The 23,850-nt window shown below is 42.4% G+C and overlaps 1 protein-coding gene across 1 annotated transcript; it reads left to right on the top strand.

Annotated features, from left to right (window-relative positions):
- The first annotated feature begins 1,312 nt into the window (after nucleotides 1–1,312).
- Nucleotides 1,313–23,812, top strand: ARG2 (arginase 2). The gene is made up of 8 exons (XM_080618477.1): nucleotides 1,313–1,444; nucleotides 1,577–1,649; nucleotides 14,661–14,838; nucleotides 15,724–15,883; nucleotides 20,619–20,713; nucleotides 20,843–20,947; nucleotides 22,418–22,554; nucleotides 23,491–23,812. The coding sequence occupies exons 1-8, from the start codon at nucleotides 1,328–1,330 to the stop codon at nucleotides 23,694–23,696; spliced, it is 1,071 nt and encodes a 356-aa protein (XP_080474603.1). The 5' UTR covers nucleotides 1,313–1,327; the 3' UTR covers nucleotides 23,697–23,812.
- Nucleotides 23,813–23,850: the final 38 nt, after the last annotated feature.

The following is a 23,850-nucleotide window of genomic DNA, read 5'->3' on the forward strand; positions in this document are numbered from 1 at the left end:
ATGGAGTTACAGGGTTTTTTAAAAGGGAAGAAATGTTTGTAGTGATGTAAGGTCTGAAGTAAATGGGAGCTCTGGTATGACAGGCCAGGAGATGGGGACAGGGAAAAGGGAAAGAGGAATGGGAGTAGGGAGTAGAGGAAGAAAAAGCAATGTAAAGACCTAGAAGGTGAGTGACAGGAGGGAAAAGAAGTGTGAGCTCCTGGAGGAGTGGTCTCCATTAGCAAGACATTACTGAGGTCCAGAGGGGAGGAGAGGATGTGGAAATCTTAAGAAGAAACAGCAAAAGCATGTGTTTTTGGGTTTTTTGTGTCACTGGCAAGTCCCAGTTTAACCATGTCTGCACCCTGTCATCTCTCTTATGAAGGCTGCCAGCCTCTCTTTCAAATGTGTGGGTGTGTGGTTGGGCATTTGACAGTAGGAGTCACCTTACAGAATGGGAAGATGGGGGCAATTACTAGTTTTAAAATCCCTTCTTTATCTGTAATCCTTCAAATACGCTGTAAGTAGAAACAGTGACAGCTTTCAGAACGTGTGAATCCTCTCGGGACAAAACAGCCTGAGGTCAGGTACTGGAGGCAGGTGCTGTAGAGGTGGCTTTTTAAATGCTTTATCAAGGTTATCAGATGAAGAGCATTACCCCAGGTTTTATTCAGAAAGCCAAGGAGTGGTGTTCCTGCGAGGCGGCTCGGTGTGGCCAGCCGGGCAGCGCTCCTGGGGTGCTCTTTTGCCCCCACCGACAGTTACAAGTTCCACCATTTCACACCGAGATGCTGCTAGGTGTCTCACAGCCGCCGGAGGGTGAGTACTGGGAGAAGGGGTAGTCCCTGAGACGCAGCCTGGCCTCTCGGCAGGGCAAGGAGAGCCGGCGCCTTACCTGCCCCGGGGGCCTGCGTGGAAAAGTCCCTGGGGAGCCGGCAGACCCCACCCGGCGCCGGGAGCGCAGTGAGGCTGCGGTTGGCAGTGGAAAAACCCGGTGCGGAGCAGGGGAGGGCCCGGCGCGGCGTGAGAGGAGGCCGGTGTGTTGGGGGGAGGGAAGGAGGGAGGGGCGCCGGGGGCGGGGCGAGGCGTTGGCCGTTGCGGAGGCGCCCGGACACCCCGCACGCCCCCGCCCCGCCCCCGAGCCGGGCAGTGGCGCGCTGAGCCGCGTGCGCCGCGTGGGGCGGGACACACCTCCGGGCGTGCGCCCTGCCATTGGCCGGGTGCCGCTGGGGTGTGAGGGGCGGGAGGCGGGACCCGGCCGCGGGCCGCGGCGTGTGGGGCTGGAGCTCGTTAAAAGGAGCGGGGCGGAGGCACCCGGCATCCTTCAGCGGCTCAGTGGCTTTCCATTATGGCCTTGTGCCGTAGCTTTGCCCGGCTCCTCTGCAAGCAGGCGGACGCGGGGCTCCAGCTGACCAAGCAGGCGCACTCCGTGGCGCTGGTGGGAGCGCCGCTTTCCCGAGGGCAGGTGGGCATCGCCGCAGGAGAAGGAGGTGCCGTTCGCAGGCGGTGCCGCAGCCGCTCGGCTTGCCGCGGCGGGGTCGGGTACCTGGCTGTAGGCAGCGCTGGCTGACGCATCCCCTTTCTCTTTGTCTCGCAGAAACGACGGGGAGTGGATCACGGGCCCGCGACTCTCCGCGCCGCGGGGCTGGTGGAGCGGTTGGCTGGGCTCGGTGAGGCGCTGGGGCGGGATGAGGTGTCGGAGGGGCTGCGGGGCTGCTCTGTCGCCCCATCCCCTGGCAGAGCATCCCTTTAACAGCTCAATTCGGCGAAGCGTGACTTAGCCGCCTGCCGCGAGCTCGGGGGGGCGGGCGGCGTGAGGTGGTGGAAACGGCCCCTTGCAATGAATGCCGGCACCCCGGGTGCCCCTGAGACAACAGTGCCCGGGGGAGGCGGTGCCCGCCGCGGTCTGCGGCACCGGAGGAGCTGGAATTGCGCGTGCGGCTCAGCCGCTGCCGGCGGCTCCCGAACAAAGAGCAGCTCCGTGCCCTGGCACACCGCCTGCCGCGCTCCCCGGCTTCCCTGGGTGTGCCCTGTACCGTCCGTGTTGGCACATGGAGCGCCCCACCGCGTATGGGGTGTGTGCTGTTGCCGTGTTGGCTTAGGAAAAACTAGAGGAACGTGAGGCTGTTTTAAACGTGATGTGCGCTTCGTGCGCCCAGCTAAATAGTAGCCTTGACGGTGTTCTTCTACTTCATGCATCGTGCATATGTGTTATTTTTCCGTATTCATTGCCAGCTACTTAGCTCGTTCCTAAAAATGCTTGTATGTTTTCGAGTGACAAAATTCAGAACTTTCTAGAAAAAAAACCAGACTTGCATATGAGGTCTGGTCTGAAGTTTTGCTTTGAAAAAACACTTGCAAATAGCACTGCGTGAATGGAAAGTTTCTGGTCTTTTCACTGTTAACACTACAGCTGTTCAAGCACGTCCACATGTCCGTTTGTGTTTCAGCTTCTCACATCTATTCCTTCTACAAGCTGAGACCTGCAGAAAACTATCACAGAAACAGGACATAAGCGATAGAAACTTGAAAAGCTGAACTCTCTCTTGAAGAGTCTCTAATCTAAAAAGTGTTACTGAGAATTGTATGATTAGGATGGATTGCAGGGGTGGACCACAGGAAGAACTGTTACCTGCTCTGTGTATGATTAGTGTCAGTGGATGCATGCAAAGATGATTTTATAATAACCCTCCAGTAAATTTCTTGTGTATTATGAGAACTCTTTAAAAAAGGAGCTGTTGTTTCTGTGCAGCTCTGTAGGCTTACCCTGCATATCTTATGAGTCACAAGCTGAAAAGTCACAGTTTGCAATCAAATGAGTAGACATTCTTTTCCTGTCATGTTTTGTGCAAAGTTAAGATGTATGCCATCCTTGAGAATACTTGAATTCCAGTGAGCATGATCTGTAACCTCTAGAAGCGTAGAAGAAGGTGTATAAAAGAGGTCTTATGTACTGGAATAAAAGCAGGTCTGGATGTTACTGAGCTTAAGAGTTTATTTAAAATGAATAAGTTACCAGGCTTGGAAGGATGATATTATTGTAGACAAGAGTGTAGGCAGCAGTTTATATTTATAATAGAATTTTATACTGAAAGGCCTGGGGTTCTCTTAGTTCAGATTTAATAATTCCCTGATACTGAGAATTATTTTTTGGGGGGAAAAAAAAACCCAAACCCAACAAAAAACCCCAACCCCCCCCAAACCCACAAACTCATTTGCATGACACAAGCTCATTTCAATGGGAACTTTGAGAAGGTAGAAAGAAAGGAGAATACAAGCCCTTTCTGGATTCCAGTAACAAGAAGTTGTGGGGATAGAGATGAAGCAAGCTAAACTGAAAAATAAGTTGAAAGTGAGAAAACCTTTCACTGTTTAGTTGCTTATGGACTGTTTACTCATTACTCATTAATGCATGTGTAGATATTTTCTTGCTGTCGCATTATAATTTTTAAAGGCTTTGGGATTTCTTCTTTCTTTCAGTTTCCTGTTGCTCTCATGCCCTTCCACTGGGGTAGGATTTGTTTTACTGGGTTTGGTTTTTTTTGTGGTTTTTTTTTTTTTGTTTTTTTTTTTTGTATTGTTTGTTTCTTGGGTTTGTTTCTCCAGTCAGTGCTGATGCTTATTGCTACTTAAATCTCTGCAGCTCTCATATTGACAGATTCAGATGGCACGTGGATTGTACCAGGTTCTGTGGTGAGAGCCCATCCTGAAACAGTGACAGTTGCCAGCACAGACAGAGGAGTTGTTTATCTTGCAAAGGCAGTCTGCTTGAGGGTAGGGTGATAGATGAGGAGGATGCTGCCATGCATGTAGCCTTTTGTATTGTGCACATCTGTTGTTCGTGGAAACTTAACAAATTGTTGTTTTTCTGTGTGGGCTGTTTATTTTTCTTCCCTGGGCTGGCAGCATAGCTTTGCCTTGGAGTACTGTGATAATAGTGCCATTGCTTGGACTCCTGCAGTACACTGGATTGGTAGTAAAACTTTAGCTGCTTTCTTTGTATTTTCTAACACTACGCGTTTTCTTCTCATACACTGAAGGGAATAGAGACAGTATTATTCTCATTATTAACTTGGATATTCTATTTATCTGTTATGTTAAAAGAATTAATAATTTTCATGGGATCTTGTTGCTTGTTTTCCAGGAGCAGGTAGATAATACTGCAGCAGACCAGGTTTCTCCTTTAGAAAGAAAGAACATTTATCTAAGATGTAGGGTTTCTGTTCTTCCACCTATATTGGCTACTTCTGAAGCATTTGTGACTGTGGGGGATGTGTGTGAGTGGTTCTTTTTGTTGTTGCATACTCACATTCCCTGCTGGGATGTGAGGGATATATAAACATGATTTTCCTTGCCATTACAAGCTTGGAACCAGGCATGAGATTGGCTGTTGAGTAATGATTCCCTGTAGAAGGCAGAGGGTGGATTCTGGACAATCTGAGGAAGTATGGATGGGGGGTAAAGAGGCAATGTTCCTGTAATTATAGAATTGTTAGGGTTGGAAAGGACCTTAAGATCATTTAGTTCCAACTCCCCTCCCATGAGCAGGGACACCTCACACTAAACCATGTCACCCAAGGCTCTGTCCAACCTGGCCTTGAACACTGCCAGGGATGGAGCATTTACCACGTCTTTGGGCAACCTGTTCCAGTGCCACAGTAAAGAACTTCCTTATATCTAACTTGAACTTCCCCTGTTAAAGTTTAAATCTGTTACCCCTTGTATATTCAAGTTCACTTCAGCCTGCATAAAATGAAGGTGCTCTGAAGTCTTCTCTAAAATGTAGCATTCAGGTAGTAAGATACCCAAGTGTTTTAATTGTATGCGTACATGTTACTTTGAATGTTAAGCAACCACGTGGCTTTTCATACACTTGTATGCCTGATTTAATGGCTTCCGTTGATAGTGTTCAAGCTACATCAGATAGAATGAGAACACCAGGCCTTTGTTTCCTCCTTTTTGTGCTGCTTTGCATTTTGCTTCCACTGGCTAGTATTTTTAAGAGGGAATTTTATTGTTTCTTTCACCCTATCCTAATTTCTGTTCTTCCATAGTCCTAGTGCAGTATCCTGAGCTACTACACTATCTTCTATTTTTTTTTGGGGATCCCTCCCTTGAAGGAGATTGACTATACCTACATGGTATGATAAATTCTTGGCTGCCTAAAATGATGACTGTCTATGAACTTGTTTATGCTTAGGCTGAAATATGAGGAGGGAGCTCAGAGGCAGGTAGTATTGCCTATAAAGACTTTTGTGCGCTTGCTAGAACAGAGAGCGAGCACTGTTATGCATTGGTAGCAGCTTGAGGTGTACTCAGGAGAAGACTTAATGGAGCAGGAGTCCCGCTCCCAAGGCAAAACCAGACAATGTGCAGCAGGGATAATTTAAAATATAGCAGCAGGGATAATTTAAAATATAACTGACTAAGCCTGTGGGGCTTTTTGTTTACCTTGGTGATGTTTGTCGTTTGGCTGCTTCTCATAAGGGAGATTAAAATATTAACACATTAAAGGACTCTTCCATACTGCGAAAGAAGAAGTGCTATGAGAAAATGGAGACTGTAACTCCCTGGTATGGGGCAGGAAAGGGTACAAAGCTTGCAGGGCTGTGCATTGTTCTGGCAGTAGAAAGAAATGGGTGCAATATGTGGAGATTCTTAGACTTTCAGTGGGAAGGGGTGGGGAAGACAAGTGACAGATGCACTTGACCTCAACTATAGAAGATGCAAAGTAACAAGTTCTTTAAAGTGAGAATTTTTTTGACCTCCTCTGTTTGCTTCAGATTAAGCAAAGAATCCTATCAAACATAAATCCTGTGTTGCCTTGTCCTCTTACTTGAAGGAAAGAAAGACTATTATCTGATGTTTTCTGTAAGTAGTGGATAGCTGTTGTGTTAATTACCATAGCTCATGGGGTGACTTAGAGCACCTCTGCTGTTGCTCACAATGGAACAACTTTAGTATAAAATTAAGTGTAAAACTTTAAACTATATAAAGTATAATTATAACTGTATAATTATCCTCCTTCCTCCCCATTTTCTTTATTTAGAGCTGAATGTGTCTGGGTCAAACTAGGGTTTGGATTATGTTAGAACTGAAAGTTTGGATCTGAATTGCTAGTTTGACAAGTTAGCCACATGTCTCTGCAGGCTACATACAGAAGCAGATTTAGACTTGTCAAAGAGAACGAGCATCTTATTACTAGTCTTTATTTGACTGGAGGGAAAAAGAAGTTCTTCAGTAATAGGATTCAGGAGGTCAGTGCAGTGACTCTGAAAGGAGTAACCTCCACTAGTAGAGGAGTGGGGCTGCCAAATTCCATGTGACTGGAGATACACTACTGCTTTGCCTAAAACCCTTGGACTCATATGGTTAGTTTCAGTCTTAACAAGAAGTTATGAAGCAGCTTCTCCACATATCTCCTCTTTTTCCACCCAAATTTTTGTGGGTGAAGAGTTTTAAGAGAAAGATAAATAAGCTTTCAATTATACACAAAGGTAAGTGCAATGAAATACTTGTGCTGGGGTTCAGCAGATGTGGACTGGCAGGAGTTACAGCTGCAGTACTGCAAAAATAATTTTCATCAGTCCATCCAGTAAATGTGTTTAAAGAGTTGCCCTGAAGGCTTTGATTAAACCTTGCCATACTGCTTGCCCTGTATTTGTATTAAGATAGGGCTTACAGACCATGCTTTGACGAAGATCCATTCATGTTTAAGAATGAGATCTGTCAGAAATTCAGTATTGGGTTAGAATCCAATAAAATCTAAATTTACTTAGCTAACATTGAGATCTGCCTTTTTAGCCTCTTTCCTCACCTTTTCTGCTGTTGATGAAGTTGAAATGGGAAACAAAATCTTAAATAACTGCTGTCATTTTAAGGAGCATGTTATTTAGTTAAATCTTTGTATTGCTAAAATGAGAAATGCTACTGTTCACAAGCTTTTTCTGATCACATCTGCTGTGAATGCTGTCAAAGCTGAGTCTATTAATTTGCTAGGAACATTATCAGGAAAAAATCAGCATATAGATGTCAGAGCGGCAGCTAGGTCATCTGCCCTAAAAAGCAGAAATGGGAATGCCCCTTTTTCATCTAGGCACTCCCCCCACTTTTTTTTTTTTCTTTGCCTTTCCCTGAAGCATAACAGGTAAAACGCAGCCCCCTTTTTCCTTTCTTTCCCTTAGATGTAAGTATGCACAAACACTTCTGTCTAATAGTATCAGTAAAACATTCTTATGCAGTACTGCAGCTTCTTTCCAGAACTAGAATAAATAACCTCTTTATTTATACAGAGATAGAGATCAAAGAGACACTTATTTACCTCTCAAATGTTGATTAGCCATGATTGGTTAGCTTCAAAGCCCAATGGTTAGACAAAACCCACAGCATGATCAACTGGACTGGTCATAATTGGCATTTGCAGGGAGCCTTTGAAATCATGCCAGTTGTCAGAATGCATCAAGGGCAGGTGCTGCTCTACTCTGTGAGGGAAGGCAGTTAGGAGCTCATGCTGATAACCAGGCAAGCAGCATGAACCCTGCTGAGGGTTTGGAGGAGAGCTGTTTAGGGAAGGCTTCCACTGAGGCTGTTTCTGGTTGCTTCTTGACAGCAGACCTGATCAGCTAGCTCTTAATGAACATGGGAAGCTAAACTGCTAGAAGTGAGAGAGTGTGCTCTGACAACAGGGTTTATCCTTTTGAATGTTGTGCCCTTTGATATTTGTATGATTACAAGTAGCCTCAGATGTTACTAGGAAAATGCTGACAGCAAAAGTACATGGTATTGGAGCATTCCTTGCAGTAGATCAGTTCCGATTCTCTTCTTTTTCCTGTGCTGATGGAGGACACAATCTGCTTGGTTTTGTTTTGGAGTGAAAAACTTTGTGCCAGTCACCAATTTGATGTTTGTTAGGCTTTTTGTTTTTTCCTCTCCCATTTGTGTGCTGCCTGTTCCGGATTGCGTATTATCCATGCAGTTGGCTTTAAAATAAACTTTAATTTGGGGTTAAGTTCACTTGGTGCTTTAGTTGTAATTATTCTTCATATCAGTTTAGTTTACATCTAAAATATCAAGCTATGCTGATGCAGATCAGGAAACCTGAATTGATAATTTATTCCTAATCTTTCAATAAAGGGAGATTAGATTTAAGGACCAAAGAACAGACTTGGGGGGGGGGGGAGGGGTATATGTGTTGTATTTGGGTTTATGGCGATGCCCTTCATCCTTAATATTTCTGTATTACAAAATTAGTTTTAATACATGACTTGGCTGAATTTCTGCACCCATTAAATTGTCCCTGGATTGGAGATAGATGCTGTTTTGTTCTGTTAGGGTTTTTTCACCATGAATGGTGTTGAACAAGAGGAGTTACTGGGGAGGGGTACAAAGGGAGATAACAAGAGGGGAAAATTTAGGCAACAAGTTGGCTTGTGATCTCCTTTATGGTGCACAGAATCTGTTATTACTTTCTCATTTGAAGCTCATTGTGGACTAGTAAGACCAAGCTATGTATGGCAGGTATGTGCTTATGCGAGTATGGTAGAGGATTATCTTTGGATGGAAGGCGGAAATTTGTTGTAAAACTACCTGGTGAAAAGCAGGAAATGAGGCACTGAAGTAAGAAAATAAATGGGATCTTGCATTTGAATCTGAAGTGAGCTGGCCTGGTGTTAGTTTCTTGCAGCTGATGAGAGGGAGAGAACTTCAGTTGTCTCTGATGTATTCTGCTCTCCCTCTGAAGTGTTACTTATCTGGGTTAAATAATACAATAACTACTTCTGTAACAATCTAAAATGCAAGGTGCTTGTTGAAGAGAGCTGTTTTGGAATTATGACTTTCTATGGCTGTAAGTGTCTACTTGTTCTTGCTATCTGGAACTGTTTCTGGGTTAAGCCTGTTTAAGGGGAATTAGAACTTGAGCAGGGTTTGGTGACAGACTGCGATAGCTGCACCCTTGTCTCCTCTCTGATGCAAGCCATAGTGCAAATGTTTCCCAACACCTGACACTGACGTTTTTGGAGACCTCTTCAGGTCAAGCACACTGTATTTCATAAGAGATTCAAGTTATAAATGATTATCAAAGGGAAATGGGGTGGCTGCTCGATTCAGAGTCAGAAAAAGTATTTGTTTCATTTTACGCAAGGGACAACTTGAGACTACAGACTTGGTGTAGCAATTGGAATTGGGTTTGCTTATTGATGTTGAATGAGCTGAAGCCTCTTCAGTAGGCACAGATACAGAAACTTTGTCTTAAACCAGACCTTTCAAAATTCCAAAAGGCAGGGTGGAAACTACTGAGATGTGAATTTGCCTTTGAGGTAGTGAAATTTTAGAGCTGGCAGAAACCTTCTGAGGCATCAAATATTTGTATCTAATAGACTTCTTCCAGCAGGTAGATATTTAAAGAGATTAAGACACTGTGTAATGAACTTTCAAGGAAGGAGGTTAAACTAGACTGAAGTCTGTCTTTTGTAGTGGGAATCTTGCTAGCCTAATTTCGTATTCATATAGAACAAAAATATGCACTTTGTGTAGGTTTTACACATACACTGGGTAATTCTGGAGGGTTAAAACTGTCTTAAAATAGGCTTCAGAATGCACTGGTCATAATGAATTGAATCATTTGTTTGCTGTTGTGCAACATTTTGACAGTGTCTTTGAGAAGGGATTACAAAGTCCGTAGCATAAACCAATGAGCTTATACTGAAAAGAAGGATGGTAACAGCTTGTAGCCCTCTGTTTTGTTCACAGGAAAGAAAATGTTAAGTTTGTCTATAAACATTGTTCATAATACTCGTGGCTTCCTGAAAAGCCACTCTGTGTGTAGTGATTCACTGGACGGGCTATAATCTGAGGAAACAGTTTGCAGGAGTGATGCTTTTATGTGATGGGCTTTATATAACACCTAGTATGAGGTAAGATCTAATAACTGGGATTGCCAGATTCCTTTGAAAGCTGTTCAGCCGGGTTTAGAAACCCGGAAGAGCAAAGACTTAATCTTCCCATTAATCTAGAATTTATTTCTTTTTGCCCCTCTGGTTCACAAATAGCCAGTGTAAACAGGCAGTACTATGAGATCTTTCCTATTTTGTATTCCACATTAGTTTGTTCCCATTCCTCTTTGCTGTCTAGGGCAGCTGTTACAATTGTTACAGTAGCGTGCCATTGGGCCCTATCAGCAAATACCCTGGATTTGGAAAGCTGGCATCTCCTACTATCACATTGCTGCTCCTGGCTCTGGTGCAGCATGATAATAAAGGAGGATGAGAGGGAGGCTTTCCCTGCTGCTTATTGCCCAGATGTTTTTTACAGTTAAATGTCCCCAGACTTAAGAGCCTCCTGCTTTTACAGAAAAAAACCTTCTTAAAATCTGTGCAGGAAAGTGATTTACTATAGTAACTGCTGTCTACTGTGGGTACTAAATAAACACTGTATTTTGTTTAAGAAGATAGGAAGTGAACATGACCATTGTCATAAACTTGCTAAAGGGCATCTTGCGTCCCAATTATAAGCATTGTTGGATTGAGCCTAAATCCTACATTAAAAGCTTATTATTTGAAAAGACAGTCAGGAAACTTTTCTTAAATATGTTCTTAATTTGTATTTCTACCTCCCCCCCAAGTTAGGTTCCTGACTATGAAAAATGTTGATTTACCAAAAATAGGAAAACTCTGGTTCTGGCTGTGCAGGCTGAAGAAAGAACTGCCCTCCATCGTGTGGTCTGCTGGTTGAATACCTATGGGACCTTACCCTAACCTGATCTGGTCAAAAGAAGTTGACCTAGGAAAGATCTACTGTACAATCTGTTTTCAGGCTAATTTCTTCATTTTTGGCTGAAATGTGCCCACGAGCAGCTCTGATCAGAAGGGGGCACTTGAACCACTGAGGATTGCACTCCTAAACTGTAGAAGAGATTTGCACTCTCATTGTTCACACTGACAGGAGGACTGTTGTGCATTTGATATAACTAGATGATGTATTTGTATTCAGATTGACACCTTTATCTCCCTCAAGTGTCTTTCAAGCTCCTGTAATAGAAATAGAAGAAACAAGCCTGTTTTCCTCACTTGAAGTAATGTCCTATTGAGCCTGAGTGCGGATGGATCTGACTTAATGGACTCAGTAGTTCTAAATTTTCTGTGCTGTTGATAATTGACTAATCAATCAACCAGAATATATTTTTAATTTGAATGTAACTTCTGTTAGAGCTTGAAAGTTGAGCAGAGGACTTCTTTTGATCATATTTAACTTGATATTATTTAGTTACTAGCAAGATGTCTGTGGTGCTTACTCTAGAAGTACTGTATGGTACTGTTTCATTTAAAAAGGACTTCAGTGCTGGCTAGACCTCATCTGCTGCGCTGAGTAATGGTGGGGATGCTGTGCTTTCTGACCAATGTAAGCTGCCTTCCCTATCTGCCTACATATTTTTCTAGTTTTCAGAACTTGGATCTACTGTCTCTTAAAAGGCCCATATATATTCTTTATGTTAATTTTCTATGCTGATTTAAAAAGCTGTTTGTTTATAACTATTAGTACCTTAAAATAAAGTGCCCTAGCTACCAACAAAAGTAAGTGCATGTTGTTTGGCGTGGTAGATTATCTGAATCTTTCACTACTGGCCAAACAACAGGAAGATCCACTAGATTGCTCTGCACTACAGCATGTCTATCCATTGGGCAGTTCCTACCTTGGGCAAAATAATATTGTTGAGAGATTTAGCTTTCTAATTTCTTTAAATCAAAACAATGTGCAAGCAGGCAGATGAAATTGAAAGCTATTCAGGTCTCTGTTAGACTAGTATCTGAGAAGCTAAATAAAAGCCAAGCAAATATATCAAGAATTACTTTAACAATTGAACATAAATCAGTTTTCTTTGCTGTTAGTAAGCACTGAGACAAATATAAATGTTGATTTGATCTCTAATACCTGGTCCATTCTAATAAATATGTGCACAGAAGCACATACACACTTTTAATCACTTCAGGATACAGTTTATCTGCATACTGTGAATTTTCTTGTGTGTACTATTACTCGCTATGTTTTCCTTTTTCCTTAAGGTCATTTAATCATAGCTTCCACAACTCTAGACGTGTCTTAAAATAATAAATATATTAATATGAAGGTTGGATTAGTGCGTACTTCTGAGATTAGCTGTAGCCTACTCAGCCATTGGTTAGCTGGCTGAAAACATTCATATCACCCTGGGAAGCTTGAGCTATCTGTCTACAAGTACAGTAGAACAGTGGGCCTAAATAAGAGGGAAGCACAAGGCTGAGAAAAGAAGCTGCTTCAAGGTTTATGAACTCTATCAGAACAACAATAAACTTTTGAAGATGGTAACAAAAACTGAAGGTCTCTACTGTGTTTAACAAACATTAGGCTTTTCTATAAAAATAACTAGAGAGAGATCTTAATGCAGGAGGTAGGAGAGTGCCATTTGTCCAAAATGTGTACAAGATCCCAGAATTGTGGACCACAGAAGTGTGTGTCTGTCCATCCAGCTCTACCATACCCACCCTGTAAGCTGCATGAACCTGATGTGACTGTAAAACACAAATGGCATTTTTATTCAGAAGCTGAGCCAAGTCTTTTTGCCTTTCCCTAACCCCATTTGTAAAGAAAACTTCTTGAATACAGGTGATACTTCTCTAAACATACTTCCTAGAATCTGCCATGTTTGACCTGCCTTAAGCATAACCTTAAGAATCCAAATTGATTCCTTAAAGAACTATGAAAGGTGTCATGGTTGGTTCTCAGTTTTACACTGATCTAAAGATGGAGCTTCATGATGCAATTTCCTTTCATTCTTTTTCATTCTTTAATGGGTAAAAATACTGTGATGTGCATATATGGCCTGTAAGGGAGAACAAAGTGTAAGTGGCAGTCCTTTCTTCCATTACGTTGTGTAACGTGGTGTCTTGCAACGTGTAAGTCACTGAACACCACTCCCAAATGCAGATTTACTTCCCGCACATGTCAGAGGTATTAGATCAAAGGTATTATTAACTTGAACAGCATCTCCAACAGCTCTTGATACCTATTGAATGATGCAATGCATTTGAAGCCTTGCTTCTAAAACTTGTCTCCGGGTCACACTCATGTACTTTCATTAAACCTGGCAATACTGCAATGCATAGCAGTGTGCATGTGTGTGAGCAGCAGCCTTGCAGGAAGACACATGTTAAAAAAAGATTCTTGACCTTTGCTGAACTTCTATCAGAACTTGCAAGTCTTTTCTGATTCTGCACAGTAGCAGAATGAAGCAGAGGATAAAAAAATGTAGTGGTCACATTGAGATCAGATCGCACATCCAAATCTGACCAAAATTCCAGAGCCTTCATCCTGCTGGCTCATTAAGTATTGCCTAAGGGAGGAAAAAAAATGCTGGGGGGTGTGTGTGTGTTGCCTTTTGAAAACCAGGGAGTGATACGCCATGGTCCTGCTTACTGCTCTAAGTCTGTGTAGGTAATGTTTTTTCTCACAGTTGTTGAGACTACATTTAATTAATCTTTTGTCAATTAGCTGTGCTCTGCTGATATATCCTGTTCTAGCAAATACCTTGACATATGCCCATCTATGTCCCTACTATAAAAAGTATGTTTGCCTATTTCCTAGCCACCTGATTCTCACAATGACTGACTAGGCTAGTGATTCTGAAGAACAAATGGGACAGGTCTGACTGGTATTCAGGGTGGTCTTGACTTACGAAGCAGCTATCAATGTAGCTGTAAATACTTTGGGGCGTTCACAGTCCTCATCAGTGCTTGCAGCAGCAGGTCTATCTGAAACTGAGAGGCTCTGGCCTCTTAGAAATTTTGGTATCTAAATGTTAAGAAAGTGCATGGCATTGGACAGCAGAGCTAATGTATTCAAAGGATAATCTATAACGTGTGAAAGAGAATTGAACTTTAAATGCAGCCAGTTAATAAATATGTTCCCTAGTTTCCTCATCTCTGAAGTGACTCCCTTTCAGGGTACATAGACAGAAATACATCTTAGGAAAGGCTGAGTCTTAGACCCAGAATGTTGTCAGGCTTCAACAGCCAATTAAGTTGTAGCTGGCAATGATAGGATCTTAAAGAGGGCTGGGATCAAAGGCTCAGAATTAAAGTGCTTTCTAGAACATCTTGCATTGAGGAAATGGACAGGTTGTCTTACAGAGCACTAGCACATCCTCCATGGAGGTGCCTGGGAGTACTGTAAGGCAATTTCCATTATTGGTAACTTGGCACTTCTGTGCTTGGATTCTTATGGGGTTTGAAAACGGAAACTAATTGTTAGCACTCAGGTAGTTAATAAAATGCATAGTCCTGGGCATCTATGGGCAGCTGAGCTCATTTAAGGCTGTATACAATCTGTCTAATTGGGAAGGAAGATGGCAATACAAACTGTACTTTTTCATGTTAAAATTGCCAAGAAATAATTTAAAGAACCCCAACCTCTTTTTCTATGGTGGTTGTATCTCATCACTAAACTGAGAAACAATACTCTCTTAAGCGTTCTAATCTGTAAAGTTGGAACAGGGCTGTTTGCAAGGACATGCAAATCGTCAAATGAATCCATTCCCTTCCAGCTGTATCTTCCTACATGGCCAACTGATTTGCTGAGGGGGCCATATTTTGAACATTTCCCTGGGTGCTGAAGTAATTCACTTTCTTCTTCTGCTGCTGTGTTTCCAGGATGTCAAGTGTATGACTTTGGAGATCTGAATTTCACTCAAGTTCCCAACGATGAACTGTACAACAACCTGATTCTGTACCCACGGTCAGTGGGTTTAGCCAGCCAGGTGTTGGCTGATACTGTAAGCAGAGCAGTAGCTGCTGGGCACAGATGTGTGACTATAGGAGGTGATCACAGGTGAGCTGAACTAGAAACAATCCATGGTGCATGCTGCACGTTGACACTTGGAGTATAAGAATTTAATTAAAAAATAAGGGGATAGTGAGAACAACTTGGGGTCATTTCCTGGCAATAGCGTAGGGTAGCAGTGTTTGGATTTTACTGCTGGGGCTTTTAGGGTGGAACATAGAAGACAGATACAAAAATCTGACTTCCTAAGACAGTAGTGCTTAGTTCCAGACTTCTGCGATCTGCAGATATGCAAATGAATGATGTTTTCCTGTTTGGGAGAGTTTGTGTCATCAGTTCCCTTTAGGAACTGTTGATTCCTTATTGCTGAATATTTAGTGCTGTGTCTCTTTTCAACTCTCAGGATGTCTGTCAATTCATAGGATGGGTTTGTAATGCCTACACACAGACCATTTTGTAATAGATCTTACAACATGTGAATCTTTTTGTCTTTTCCACTAACCTTTGGTCTGAGAATTGGTTGAAGAAGGTAGAGCATGTGAGAATGAACTGTGGGGGAAGGTGTCATGATTGGAATAAAAAATGGGTGAAGAGCAGAACTGATGAGTGAGCACAATGTATTTTCTAAGAGATCATCTGGAGCTAGAACAAGTGAAGATTAGCGTGTGGGAAGGGTGACAATGGAGAGAGAAAAGAGCTGTTTCTCATCTGTCCAGTCCTGTAGTTACTTGGGAGTCTCCTGGAATCATGACAGTGACATGCAGTTTGCATGGGATGCACCCTTTATTTTCACAGATGTCTGATGTGTTGAAACATGACAACATTGTTGATTTGCATAATCTTGCAAGTCTCTTATTGCAGAGACTTCCCATTGTCCTTGTAGTTGTTCTGAAGGAGAAATGGTGACTAAAGACTTTGCTACTATACTTCCAGCTTGGCACTTGGTTCCGTCAGTGGCCACGCACGGCAGTGCCCGCACCTTGGTGTGATCTGGGTGGATGCGCATGCTGATATCAACACCCCTCTTACAACTCAGTCTGGAAGCCTCCATGGACAACCTCTGTCATTTCTCTTGAGAGAGCTTCAAGATAAAGTAAGTACCTTGCTTACACATTTAGCCTACATTGAAATCCTCAGAGCATTTTACTTTTTCTGGTACAAGGTGCTTTCTTACCTGCTGCAAATATAGACCTTGTTTATGTTTGTACAAACAAAAATACATATAATTTGTGTGTATTCATCCACATATATATGCACATATATATACGCACATACACAAATGCACACACACGTATGTAGACACAAGTATACATACACACACACCTAGAGACAAGAATGAGAAAAAGGTTTTTCTTTGTGTTAGCATCTCTGTGGGCTGTACAGTAAGCAAGAGTTCACACAAGCTGTACATAGAAGCTGGCCAGGATGCTGTTCCCTTGTAAAGAGTGGAGCTAGTGCTGAAGGTGTGCAATGGCAGCAATTCTACCAACTGAGAAAAAGAGGGACCCTCTCCCCAGCTGTGCCTGAGAGCAACTGCTAAGCTCACCTCCAGTAACAGCTGGTTCCTGCAAACCTTGCACCCTGCTTCTGCTTAGTTTGGCACATGTGTGTTTTGACAATCTTGAGGCCTGACAGGGGCTCTTCCTGCTTGATCTTGCCTAACTGGCTGCTCTGGTGTTGGCTTCACTGACTAATACAAATCAGAACAGCTGTACCTGTTTACCTGGTGCTTGTAAAGAGAGTATCTTTGTCTTGGAAAGAGGTCAAATTACCAAAAAGAGCTGTTTACTGGGGCACATGGAATGTGCATGGCCAATTTTGCTACTGTCAAGATGCTAAACACTAGATTGACTTAAGGCCTACATGTCATTTTTGGCTGTAACATACACAGGGACATTACTGTGGCAGCTGGTGCATTAATAGACAGGGCCTTTGCAGCTGGAACTTGGATATGCCAGTCTGCTTCCACTGAAGCTTAGGCTAGAAAGTGGGAGCAGGATCAGCAACCGCATGCTGAGACTGGATGCTGGAGCTGCAGAAAACCTGATTCTATTTTATTCTAGCACTTTGCCCTCGTAGTTATTTCTCTTTGATTTCTTTTTCTCTCTGGTAGATTTTGGGAGTGCTGTGTTAATGGAAGTATGCCTCTTCCAAGTAAGACCAAGCATGCTTATTGTCTTTATGGCTATTGAAGATACCATTGCATTAGTATCTGTTGGCACAGCAAGACTGCTGTCATCTGGTAAAGCTCTTCAGCGTTTGTCCTGCAAATTCTTTTGAGTGAATTCTATCCTCCACAAGTCAAGTCATTTGGTGATTCTACATACTCTTTCTAGTAATCCTTATAGAGTCTGTACAAACATGCCAGTGTTCCCAAAGTAAGGCAAAATTAATGGGGCTTCTTGACATTAACCCCAGGACATGAGAAGGTTAATATGAAAGGCTACTGTATTTCTAGTTTCTTGCCCATAAGTTAAAGGGTGTGATACTCTTTCTTCTTTTTGGCAACTGTACTCACTTCTGCAGGAGAGATAAGAGAAAATCTTGTGAATTTTAATGCTTACCTAAGGTGAATAGTTTATGCCTTGGTAAGAACAAGACCAAGCCAAGTTCTTTGATAGCTAAGGAAGGAGGAGAAAGGCAGAACAAGATATGCTGCTTTCTTCTTTTGTCAGTAGGACAGAAGCATTGAATCAGCTTCCTGTATATACATTGTTGATTTCTGCTCTGCTGGGCTCGATTCTTGAGCAGCATAGAAAAGCAGAATTTTTTTTATTGTTTTAGAGCTACTAAAAGAACACTGTGGGCTTTCTTGGGTCAGCGGAGGAGTAGCCCTCTTGCCAGCAGTCAGCCAGCAGCAGTGAAGAAAGAGTAAGATTAGGCTATGCTTAGAGGTGAGTTAGTCAAGTGTGGTGCTGTTGAGATCTTGTCTCAAGCCCACCTAAGCCCAAGCTGTCAGAAAGCCTATGCAGAACATCTGACACAAGCCCGTCAACCTGTATTTGCACATATACACAGGAGGGGTGTACATGTTTAGAGGGGTTTTGTACCCTACTGTATTCCTGTTTAGAGGGAGGAAAACCAACATCTGTCCTGCTGGTATCAGGCAACTTCTACAATAGTATAAATCTTTAAAACAGCTGTTTAGCAGTAGTAGAATGTGCTTTTGACAGTAGGTCATCCGGCTACCTGTCTGGCTCATGGGAGGGAACCTTACTGTGAGAACAGGGGCATGTGGCTGGTCCTCTTGCTCTCATCCAGTAGAGCAGATGTGTTGATAATGAGGCAAAAAATTTTACTTTCTTTCTTGACAGCTTTGCAAGGATTATTTTTAAGTCCTAAAACTGTCACCAGCACAAAGGCTACGTTAGTCTGTATGCAGAGCTAAGCGTAACTTTTTCTCAACACAATAGACAAACCAACCAGCTGCACTTTGTCTCTTGAAGAGGTTTCTATCTTGTCAAAGGGTATATGTAGCATAGCAGTGTGAGAGGACAACGGAGATTTTGCAGTGATCCCTGTATCTCCTTCCTTGCTTTCACTCATGCTTTGAAGGGGTTTTTGAGCAAGCCCTCCCCACCATGAGACACGTGTGTGTATGCTTCTCTGGGTGGGCTTCTGTAGTTCAACCAAACTGTCTCTCTGGGTCACAGGATTTGCTCATCAACCTAATACTCTCAGGAAGGCCAGTTAGCACTTGGCTCCCTTGTCTACAGAACAGCTCCTCTGAAGACATAGAGAGCAAAAACAGCCTGCATGATTACATTTTATCTTCCTGGATCACTGCCCTTCTCTGATACTGCTCTTCCAGCATCTCCAGGCTACTTGTTCTTCATTCCCTATCAAGAGGACATGAGACAGAGATAGTTGTGTAACATAGGTCTCTCTTGGTGGCACAATCTGTTTAGCCTGTTCTTGACCCCATGCCAGCAGCTATTTAGCTGCTGTAACCTTCTGTGGGATTGCATGAGAACTGACTCAGGGGCACTGCCTCTTTGCTTGGTTAGTTTTTGAGTCACATCAAGTCCTAGCCCCTTGTTCACCACATGACCTACAAACAGCTGTCCTGGCACAGCGTAACAGCAGGAACTGACGTGGCAGCAGCTACTTAAATTAGCACAACTGCCAGAAATGCTCCAGGGCTCCTTCAAGTCCCTCAGTTTAGGTTATTGCACCTGTTTTCAGAATCCCTTATGTATACAAGGCTAAGGAGTTGGTCAATGCTCTATTGAATTCCATGACCCCACATGGAAACAACATCAATTATGGCTGTGAAATAAAATAAAGCATTTGGCCAGGTCAGTGTAGATCAAACCCTGGCGTTGCTGACACAGTCTCTTCACATCCTGACAGCTGCTACTTGTTTGTCCAGGCTGCTTCACAAGAGCAGTGCTTGGCAAGGTGGCACTTCAGGGTTTTTTTAAAATGTTAAAAATTAATTTTTCTGTTCTAAAGGAAAATATTGATGACCATAATCCCTTGGCTGGTGTTCCTTAAACCAAGCATTAGTGTCAGGGCTCCTGGAACCATTCAAACCAAACTCAGAAACTGCTATTAATAACTTATGTGAGAATGCCTGCACCTTTTTCTGATGCCTGTTTGGCTTTCCTAGGGGTAACTCCTTTTCTATTGCAACAAAGAACAGAGCCTACCAGAGGAAGTTAAGGCATTCCATTTTCTTTATTTAAAGAGGAAGAGGTAGAATTTAAAATGGCAGGATTAAATCAGCTAAATCATTGACACTGACAATATTATCAATACTATGCTCACCTTATGGTATAGGTTTTCCAGATAACCCTTCATTTCTGAGATCTCACTTATTTTTCTAGAGGTCTCCAATTCATTTATCCCTCTTCTGAATTCATGACTGCAGAGGAGTTTCAGGTCATTGTCCCAGAGTAACAAATACTGTTATAATATGTGCTTATTTAATCCCAACGTAATTACATGTAGCTATGGGTGCGTTAGCCTTTAAAACCAAATCTGAATGTTGTAACTACAATGTAATTAGTAATTACGTATAAAAGGGAAACAGCCTTCTTGATGCTTCACAGCTGTGTTGGCTGTAGCCATTTTCAGAGTTGGGAGAGGAAGAAGAGAAATCTGAGTTAATTTAAAGCACTCCTAAAATGACTGGCTAGTACTAACTGAAGGATTCTTGTAATTGCATCTCATGACTTCTTAATTACCAAAGCTGAAAAAGATGACCTCATCATCTTCCATTTGCTGTTCTAGACCTGCTCTCTTCAGCTCTACCCTAAAAATCAGTTATAACGTAGCCCAGTGTGGAGGCCCAACGTCCTGTCATGCTCTTCCCATTCCCTGTCCCCAACCTCCCACTTTGAATTTGTCCATCTCTAACACTGGTTTTGTAACAAAGTTTGCATGACTTTTTGGTGATTCTCCTAAAAATACAGAAGGACCTTGATTTTATTCTTCCACTTCAGTACAATGTACTGTAAGTTACATAGCATTACCATTAAACGCACTGTACAAGGTATCTACATCTGGGTAACTAGTTTATTACCATTCCCCCTTACATTCACTGCTGCTGATTACCTACTACTTGTGGCTTTGGGCTTTTTATTCTTCTTTAAACTGGAAAATGTAGAAGAGTTAAAATCTTCATCCATTAACATTGATCTAAGGTAAAATGGTACGACAAAGGTAAGGACTGATTAAATCGAGAAGCCAACCTCTCAAGCGATGAAGTTTCTCTGTTCAGAGAACGAATGCTATAAATAAATACAAAGTTTTGAAGGAAGCATTAAATACAGTTTTGGTTTATATGTCATTAAACTAACCTAATACTAAACCTTTGCTTGCAGGTACCACAACTTCCTGGCTTTTCCTGGCTAAAGCCCTGCCTTTCAGCTTCTGATATTGTGTACATTGGTTTGAGGGATGTGGATCCTGCTGAATAGTAAGTTTAGTTAAAGGATTTTTATTCATGATGAAATCATGAGCTTCTTTCCACATGTGGCTATTCACAAGGGCTGCTAGGCTTAAGCTTAGGCCAGTAATGATTTTATTATTATTATTATTTTAACAGCTATATTTTGAAGAACTATGACATCCAGTATTTTTCCATGAGGGATATTGATCGTCTTGGAATTCAGAAAGTTATGGAGAGAACATTTGAACAACTTATGGGCAGGTAACAAACTATTGTCGGATTTAAACTACTCTTATCATGCATTGTTGCATATCTACTTTCCTGAAAGTAAGGCCTTACTCCTGATGTAAGGTGGCCTAACAGAACTGTGACTGTGTCCAGTGAATAGGGAGGTCTTAGCACTGACTTTAGTCCTCAGTTTCCACATCCTGAACTAGAACCATTTCATGGTGTTTGGCAAAAAGCTATGAGATGGGTTACACTACAGTTGTGGCTCTGCTTTATGTAGCTTGTCCTCTTTCTTGAGGAATTATGCATTCTGCTGCAGTTTGACAAGATGTTTGAATCAACTCAAGAGCCCAGGCTATATATCATACTTTTAAAATTAGGTCTGTAGCATCTTGACAGTGACTTGAATACAACTGATAGTACAGCTAACTACATGAGGTAGTTCACACGAGGCAGAAGCATTTGATAACTTCCTCCCTAGACTGTGCTCACATGTGCTGTCCTGATGACAACTGCCACTTTCAGTTCGGCTTGTGAGGTTCACTGTAACCATTTCCTTACTTAAGTTCAGTTCCCAAGTCTTTGCAAACCTTGTTTAAGTCAAGTAAAGGAGCCAGATCAGGGAGCAAATCCTGCTCATCTAGGGACACATGGAGAGGATCAGAGTTAGAAAGGGTAAACTCCCCACAGCATAGAACAAAGTCCTGTAAGCAGAACAAGGGCCATGTATTTGTTCTGCACACTGTTGTATCTAAAGGTATGCTCACCCTTCCTAGCTGCAGCTCTGCCAAGTTGCTAATCCAGCTGCTTCTCCCTACTGAGCATCTGCACCAAGTTGGAAGTACACAGTCTACCACTTAAATTGACAAGCAATGTCCAATTTATTATAGTCATCAGTTGCCAGACTTCATGTAGTCAGGAACTGCCATTTTAGTTTGAGATTACCCTTCAGTTTTTCATCAGCTAGGCTGACATGGTGGAGTTTGGAGGCGGCCTTCAACTATTGACCTGAAAAGTGCAGAGTGCCCCAGCTATGCAGATGAGCTAGAAGCTTAGCGCTTCCTCCATTCTTGATGCCATGCGAATCGCTGTTTCAGCCTTTCACACTGGCTTTCTGTACAGAAGGAGAAAGGCTGCATTATACCGGACATTTCTCTACATTTTTCCAACTGAGACAAATACCAGATAAGATGCTTAGAACTAAAGTACTTGTCTCCAGCCAAATTACGCCTGAGTGCAAGCTCAGTGAAACTAGAAAGACAAACTTCCGTTTTCCCAGTGGGTACTGGGGAAGGGTCTGAGCTAACAGATGTTTCAGAGTCCAAATATACTAAAAAAAAAAACAACAAAACTTTTGCAAATATGTACAAGATGTGGTACAAGACTGGGGGGGGACCTTCAGCATCATGGAGCACGATGCTACTTTGCTGATCAGCCTGGACAGTAAAAAATAGAACACATTTAAGGTTCTGAGGTTGCTTTTCTTGTTTTATTCTGTCTCAGGAGACAGAGACCAATTCACCTGAGTTTTGACATTGATGCTTTTGATCCCTCACTGGCTCCAGCAACTGGGACTCCTGTCCTAGGTGGATTAACTTACAGAGAAGGCATGTACATCACGGAGGAAATACACAACACAGGTAGGAGTTGATCAGCAGTACTAGACTAAGTAAGGACAGGACAAACTCCATAGAGCTCATTCATGTTGGTTATGTTTTTCCTGTGTCAGTAGACAGTGAGATAAATGCAGTGATAGCCAGGGTGCCTACAAAGTCAATTCAGCCTTCAGCCAGGGAAGCAGTAATCCTAGGGTTGGGCAGTGCCCCGGGTGTTGGAAGCAGCTTAATCATCATCAACTTCACCTTACCAAAAGGAAATAAAATACATAATATATTAATAACTACTGTAAAAAAAATCACTTGGTCATCTTGCACAATACTGTCACCTAAATACATGAGGCGAGATGTTAAAGTGGGCATCTGGAATACAAAAATGAATGCACACGGTTTTAAACAGTTCAAAGCTCCATTCTAAGATTTGATACTGACAAATCAAGCGTCCAATAAATATGCTGCAGATGACTCAATATATTAAATGCTTTCCTTCTTCCGCCATGGAGGTTTTATTTCCTGTGTTTAAATAGTAAGTTATTTGCAATAAAAGGCGGGGGGAAAAAGCAACCAGGAAATAAAGCTGCCCAGACAACAGTCAATAGGGTGGAAATGAATAGCAGGTAAGACTATTCTATATCCCCTAATTTTTGGACTGAGAGAAAAAAAGATTAAAACCCATTCCTCTATTAAGTGTACAGAACATCGAGCTTGTTTTTCCTGAATGCTAAAAGCATGAATGAGTGAGGTAGTGACGTAAGAAAGAACCAAGTTAAACTCACAAACTTGCATTTCAGAATGATAACCTCATCCCTCACTCATGGGCCAATTTTATTGCTCTAAGGGATAGAGTAGGTCACAAGCTTGAATATCAGACTTACTGCAATGACTGAAAGGCTGCAAAAGAAACCCTACTACAGATTTTACCCTTTTCCACAGTAACAAAGCTGTAAATCATTCTTGCAGGGATGCTTTCAGCTGTAGACATGGTTGAAGTCAATCCACTGCTTGGAGCTTCTCAAGAGGAAGTGAATGCAACTGCTAGTCTGGCAGTTGATGTGATAGCAACGTGCTTTGGCCAGACAAGGGAAGGAGCACACGCTGCTTTTGATGAACTCCCAACACCTAGTTCTCCAGATGAATCTGACCGTGAAGAGCAAGTGAGGATTTAAGAACCCAAAGTGTTGGGTACAGTGGACATTACAGAGCTCTGCTGAGGCACTCGAGTGGATAGATTGTCAACACTTGGCACATACTGTTAACTTCCCAATTTTCAAATAAACTAGCTTTTCCACTGGTTGGTGGCTACTTTATTACATACCAAGA

This window comes from Psittacula echo (assembly GCF_963264785.1).
Source record: "Psittacula echo genome assembly, chromosome: 5".
In the NCBI taxonomy this organism is placed as follows: domain Eukaryota; kingdom Metazoa; phylum Chordata; class Aves; order Psittaciformes; family Psittacidae; genus Psittacula; species Psittacula echo.

What these genes read in the sequence shown, in the direction of transcription:
- ARG2 (XM_080618477.1), top strand. Translation starts at nt 1,328, where the DNA reads ATGGCCTTGTGCCGTAGCTTTGCCCGGCTCCTCTGCAAGCAGGCGGAC. An exon ending in GGAGCGGTTGGCTGGGCTCG is followed by an intron (nt 1,650 to 14,660) that starts GTGAGGCGCTGG and finishes CTGTGTTTCCAG; the next exon opens with GATGTCAAGTGTATGACTTT. An exon ending in TGAGAGAGCTTCAAGATAAA is followed by an intron (nt 15,884 to 20,618) that starts GTAAGTACCTTG and finishes CTTTGCTTGCAG; the next exon opens with GTACCACAACTTCCTGGCTT.